Below are 6203 nucleotides of genomic sequence, written 5' to 3' on the forward strand. Positions count from 1 at the left end.
TCTATACGTTGTCCACCTGTGAGTTGGCAGTCCCGCCTACGAGAGACCTGGTCACTGAAGAGGGACCGTCAAGATTCTGTTTGACGGGAACCCCTTCACCAATGATGTGGTCGTCTCTGTCCTTCTTGGGGAAGCCAGCCAGACTCCTCGCTGTGTCCCGCTGCCTACCTGCCACTGGAATTCAAGTCCGTGCGTGAGTGGAGGGGTGGTGTCGGGGTGAGTGAGTGCCTTCACTGCATACCCTAGCGCTCCATGAAAATCTGCGCAAATACGGGACAAGGGGACTCTGTGTCTTACCTGGGCTTGCTGGGACCCTCCTGATGCCTTCAACGTGACGACCTGTGCCTCTGTGCTGCCTCATGCACTCAGTGCACATGTGGGTGTCCTCCCGCTGACACCGTTCTCCCATCGTGTGGGTGATATGTGCTCTTTGAGCCCTCACTGTGTCTCCTGTACCCTTGCTAAGCACGCACTGTGGATGTTCCCCAAGGTGGTGAGCGTGATGCTCCCCAAAACCGTTATTCTGGGTCCCCTGATGGGGGTCTAGGCAAGGCTGTGAGTGGGAGGGGACGGGGTTGGACTCTCTAAGGGGCTGACGCGGTCCTCTGGCGCTCTCTGGGGCCTCCCTGTGCCCACAGCCCATCCTCTACCAGACAGGACAGGACCCCTTTCCTTGCTTCCAAGAGAAAGCCCTCAGAACTTTGCCCTCTCACAGGACTCTCAGACGTGTGGGATGCTGGGTCCTGCAGCCCCTCCCACGCACAGTCTCAGCACTGCCCTCTTGGAGAAGGAAGGCCCTCCAGCCTGAGCTCAGCCTACTCACAGTTTCTCCTGCTCCCGGGGTCCGCCATCGTCCTCAGCCTCCGAATGGAAGCCTCCGTATCTGGAGGAGGCCAGAAGGACATCATATGAGCTGTCGTGTGGATGCTACGTCTTGTCCTATCCAGAGTCACTGACTGCTGACTAGAATGGAGCTCTGGAGGGGAGGGTACTGTCCGCTCTGCGCATTGGATCCCAGTGAGCTCCTACAGAAGTGCCTGCACCTAGTGGGGCTTCCTGCGTGTTTGAAGAATGATAGGGCCCCAGTCAGCTCCATCACACATATTGGTGTGGGTCTGGGCGTCCTGCTCATCCTGGGCATCCTTGACTGGTTTGAGCCAGGACTCAGACACACAGATAGAGCCTCCAATCTCCTTTTCCAATGGGAAAACAGCCCAACTCAACACCTGGCGACAGTGAGGGATGAGGCAGAGAGTTGATCGTGGGCAAGAGGACAAAGATGACCCAGCAGAGACGCAGCCCTGCCAGCGGAGCCTTCCACAGGCCAGGGTGACTTTCCCTGCAGTGCCCCCACTGAGGACCTGGAGTGTTTCCACCCGGATCAGAGGCACAATGTGAGACGCCAGGACGTTTGGTGACTTTCCTGAGACTCAGAGCTTTCAGGGGCTGAATCACACACTGGGCTGTGAAGGGCAGGGTGCTCACCTCATAAACAGTATTTCCAGGACCTGCTGGGTGGTAGCAAAAGCTCTGTACGTGCTCAAGAATGTGAAGAGGTAGGAGGGGTCTCTACCCAGGAAAGCAGGTACCAGGTGCTCCACTCGCTGTACCAGTAGCATCCAACTTCCTTCGATGGTCCCTTCCTCACGGTTCTCATTGTCGGGCATGGGTGAGATGTTCATACCCTGAGGTAGAACACAGGAGGGACACAGAGTCAGACACAGCACCATGGACATCAGGAGGCTTGGGGTCCAGAATGCAGACCAAACCCCCAAGCCGTCAGTGACTTGTGGCAAGAATGAGACCTGGGTGCCCAGTGTCTGAAGAAGGATGTTGGCATGCACACGAGAATTTGAGGTGGGAAATGGCTGAACACGTTAGGATCTCCGATCAGACATCCCCACAGGCGAGGGAATTAAAAGCAGGAATGAACTATTGGGACCTCATGAAGATAAAAGCTTCTGCACAGCAGAGGAAACAACCAACAAAACTCAAAGCCACCAATGGATTAGGAAAAGGTATTTGCAAATGACATATCGGACAAAGGGCTAGTATCCAAAATGTATAAAGAGCTCACCAAACTCCACACCTGAAAAACAAACAATCCACTGAAGAAGTGGGCAGAAAACATGAATAGACACTTGTCTAAAGAAGACATCCTGATGGCCAACAGGCACATGAAAAGCCGCTCAACGTCGCTCCCCATCAGGGAAATACAAATCAAACCACACTCAGCTATCACGTCACGCCAGTCAGAGTGGCCAAAATGAACAAATCATGAGACCATAGATGCTGGAGAGGATGTGGAGCAACGGGAACCCTCTTGCACTGTTGGTGGGAATGCAAACTGCTGCAGCCGCTCTGGAAAACAGTGTGGAGGTTCCAAACAATTAAAAATAGACCTACCCTATGACCCAGCAGTAGCACTGCTAGGAATTTACCCAAGGGATACAGGAGTGCTGATGCAGAGGGGCACTTGTACCCCAATGTTTATAGCAGCACTCTCAACAATCGCCAAATTATGGAAAGAGCCTAAATGTCCATCAACTGATAAGTGGATAAAGAAATTGTGGCTTATGTACACAATGGAGTACTACGTGGCAATGAGAAAGAATGAAATATGGCCCTTTGTAGCAACGTGGATGGAACTGGAGAGTGTTATGCTAAGTGAAATAAGCCATACAAGGAAAGACAGATACCATATGTGTCCACTCTTTTGTGGATCCTGAAAAACTTAACAGGAACACATGGAGGAGGGGAAGAAAAAAAAAGAGCTTAGAGTGGGAGAGAGCCAAAGCATAAGAGACTCCTAAAAACTGAGAACAAACTGAGAGCTGATGGGGGGTGGGAGGGAGGGGAGCGTGGGTGATGGGTACTGAGGAGGGCACGTGTTGGGATGAGCACTGGGTGTTGTATGGAAACCAGTTTGGCAATAAATTTCAAATATTTTTTTTTAAAAAACCATCAAGGAAAAAGAATCTCAGGTCAGATTGTTAGATGAGTATGCACGGCACCTCCCTGCATGAACAGCAGCGTCCCTGTGATTTCTAACAGTACAGTCCATTCTGGGTATCCGAAGAGAGGGACAGTACCTGGCAGAGGTTGGATCAGGATAATAGGACATGTAGGATGTTCAGTGCAGCACTGTGACATGGCAAGAGAAGGGAATGCTGTCACAATCCCCCATTTGTGAAGGGTTGAATGGGTGAGGTGAGTGGTCACATTTCCAGAATGTTGTCTAGGTGGTAAGGCCCTTGCTCCTGACTGGAGGGGCCCCAGGGGCGTGTTACTTGGCGACCAAAGTGCAGAGCATTAGACATAATGCACTGAGCCCCATGGCCTTTGGGTAAAAATCTCCCTGCTCCCACGAACGTGTGTCAGACGTGGAGAAGGTGTGGAAGGATGGTCGGGCGAACCGGGACACCTGGGAACGTTCGTCGGGGAAACGTGTACAACAATGCCAATATATTCTAGACAGAATGGGACGTGAAATGGTCTCACGCCTCTTCTCTGATCTTCTTCCAATTAAGTGGAGAGTGACGTTGTGTCTGGCCGTTGCAGGGGCTGGGCCCTGAGGGCATGTTTGGGGAGCAGATGGGGTTCCAGGTTCATCTGGGACCAGGAGTCTCCGAGAGCTACCAGGGGAGCAGCAGTGTGTTTTCTGGGCCCTGGGTGTTGGGTTTCCCTGGTACCTGCACTCACCCTGAGCCAGCGCGGCTTCCTGCTGATGGCATGGGGCTTCCTCCTTTCCTTCAGGGAAGTAGAGCAGGGGCTCTCATTCAGCTTCTCCTCCATCTGTGGCATGTGGCTCTGTAAAGACAGTGCCCAGCAGGCAGGCAGCCAGGCAGGCAGGCAGGCAGGCAGGCAGGAGTCCTCAAAGCCGTGTCTGCTTGCTTTCACTTGTCCTCAGACCCATATGAATTCATTCCAGGTACGACACCACAGTGTGCACTCACCTCCCCCACGGAGGAGAGAAGCAAGGTGGCTTGAGGGCCTTGGATTCAACCTGTTACAGGTTAGAGGCACCTCAGAGATCCCTTTTCCCTCCTTCCCAGCATGACACGTGCATCCACTGCCATCGAACCTGCTCCGGTCCCGGGGAGGACCGGCCCCCATGTCCCCCTTTCCCCGAAACAGAACATGAGGGGATGGGGGTGCCCAGGGAAGGCTCCGAGCTGTGACCTGACCTGACCTGGCCTGCTCTGGGCTGCTCTGTGTTACCTTATGTGACGTCCTGGAAAACATCGTGAGGCATCGCCAGCATGGGTTAAGGAAACCTCTGCAACCTCTGAGTAATCCTGCGCACTGGGGTTTCTGGCATCCAGAGCCCCGGTACCTGGGAAAACAACAAGAGAACATCCTAAAGTCTCTGGGTCTGTAGGCAAGTGAGCCTGGTATGGGACCTTCCTAGAACATGGGTGCCAGGTTACAGGAGTTCCAAGCTTTCCTGGGGCCCATTGTGAGCAAAGTGATGTCACTGCCTAGGATCCACCTCCTGAGTCCCCCTGTGGGATAACACCTTTGCAAATAGTCCTCTCTTTGCTGACTGCTCACCCCCATTCTCCATGAAATGTCACATCGGTACACAGTTCCACCAATGCACCCCTCTCCACAGTCCCCTGGGAAGGTCTGGGGCAGCCAGGGTCCCAGCTGTGAGACCTATCTGGGTTGAGACAGAACTCTTCTTTCTTACCTCTTTCTGGTCCCAGATTCGCGACTGTGCTTCTCAGGGATGGTCCGTGTCTTTTCCGCCCAATGGAGATCATTCTAGCATGTCCTCAGGATGTCCTCAGGATGTCCTCAGGCATATGTGGGATGATACCTGTGAAATTGGAGCAGCGGTGTCACCTGTTGGAAGTTTATCCAACCACATTGACTTCAACTTCTCACCTCCTCTGATTCTGCTGCTCCTCTGATCCCAGCCCACAGTCCTTCCAGGTGTGCGTACGTGCGTGAGTGTGTGTGTGTATGTGTGTTTACCAGTGCTTGTTTTCTGGGGTCCCAGAAGGTCACATCCCCACCTAGGGAAGGATGGCCAAACATTTCCTAGGAGCTTAGGTTCTCTACTTTCTAAAGCAATCCCTACAGAAGGGATTGGAGTCGGGGCCTAGTAGGACAGAACTCTCATTTACGTAGACTTTGTCAGTAGTGTGCCACGAGCCATTCCCTGCCTTTCCACTGGGTACATACGATGGGGACAGGGTGGCACTCAGTGGGTTGCCCTGGCCTGGGGGTCCTCCTCAGGGAAGAACGTGCCGGGATGTCTTCTGTGACGCTCCTCTTCAGCCTCACCCCCACACCACCTCCGTGTCTTCACCCAGTGACAGTAACACATCCTTTTTCAGACCCCCTCCGAAATCCTGGGTCGAATCCAGGACCCCATTGTGAGGACATGAAGTTGGGGTCATGCCCAACTTGGCTTCTGACTTTACACCAGTCTGTGATTCTGGGCAAGGCACTGACCCTGGCAGGGTCTCCACTTACTCCTCCCCTCAGTGGCTCCCTGGGATGCCCACATCCTGTCAACACATCCTTGTGGGATTTCCTTCCTGGAGTGTGGTATGGACGTAGTGTTTGATTTCTGTTGCAAAGAAGATGGCACCGTGACCCCAGACCAAACAAGTTTAGGTGATAAAATGTGCATGGCACGGCCACGTGCTCACTGTCACTCTCTGTGTTGTCTCTCAGCTCCTGACAGTGGGGACCAACCCCCGTGTTGAGTCGTGACATGGACAGGTACACACAGCCTAGCCCTGAGAGACAACGACAGACAGGGAAGAACTAAGGCACTCGATGTGGACTGAATCCTGCCACCACCCTGAAGTGGGCTCAGGGGTTGAGTGAAGCAGGTTCTGTCTGAGTGATGACAGCAGCCCCAAGCTCCTGAGAGGCTCTGGCAGGAGCGCTCAGCTGAGCCCTGCTGAACTCCTGGTTCCCTGGGCCTGTGAGGTGGGAAGTTGATGGGGAAGCCAGTAAGGGTGGGGGAATATTGTCCCACGGCGCTAGAGCAGAGTAGGGACAACGTCCTCCTGCCCCAGGCCCTGGCCCTCCTCACCCTCCCTCTCTGCTGTCCTCCGCAGCTCTTTCCGGTCTCCCCGGTCTCCTTTCACACGTCCCCTCTGAAACAACGACCCCTGCCTCCGAGTGTCCGCCGCACTGTGCCTTCTGCCGGGCTACATACCCTCGACTTGTGCAGGGCTGAC

General features: G+C 53.9%; 1 protein-coding gene across 2 annotated transcripts; it reads right to left on the minus strand.

Annotated features, from left to right (window-relative positions):
* Positions 1 to 628: 628 nt before the first annotated feature.
* LOC147571063 (ral guanine nucleotide dissociation stimulator-like) lies at positions 629 to 5321 on the minus strand. Of its 2 annotated transcripts, XM_086696660.1 has the most exons (4): positions 4694 to 5321; positions 4222 to 4336; positions 1486 to 1685; positions 629 to 883 (listed from the first exon to the last, which is right to left on the minus strand). In XM_086696660.1, exons 2-4 carry the CDS (start codon positions 4243 to 4245, stop codon positions 820 to 822), a joined length of 288 nt encoding a protein of 95 aa, XP_086552786.1. In that variant the 5' UTR covers positions 4246 to 4336; positions 4694 to 5321; the 3' UTR covers positions 629 to 819. The 2 variants fall into 2 exon arrangements, with proteins under 2 accessions (XP_086552786.1, XP_086552785.1); XM_086696659.1 differs by lacking the exons at positions 4222 to 4336; positions 4694 to 5321 and adding an exon at positions 3703 to 3970.
* Positions 5322 to 6203: the final 882 nt, after the last annotated feature.

This window comes from Puma concolor, unplaced genomic scaffold (assembly GCF_028749965.1).
Source record: "Puma concolor isolate L17-30 unplaced genomic scaffold, mPumCon1.1.hap2 unalloc_scaffold_67, whole genome shotgun sequence".
In the NCBI taxonomy this organism is placed as follows: Eukaryota; Metazoa; Chordata; class Mammalia; order Carnivora; family Felidae; genus Puma; species Puma concolor.

What these genes read in the sequence shown, in the direction of transcription:
- LOC147571063 (XM_086696659.1), bottom strand. Translation starts at nt 3,804, where the DNA reads ATGCCACAGATGGAGGAGAAGCTGAATGAGAGCCCCTGCTCTACTTCC. An exon ending in GGAAGCCGCGCTGGCTCAGG is followed by an intron (nt 1,686 to 3,702) that starts GTGAGTGCAGGT and finishes GTTCTACCTCAG; the next exon opens with GGTATGAACATCTCACCCAT. An exon ending in CTGGAAATACTGTTTATGAG is followed by an intron (nt 884 to 1,485) that starts GTGAGCACCCTG and finishes GGCCTCCTCCAG; the next exon opens with ATACGGAGGCTTCCATTCGG.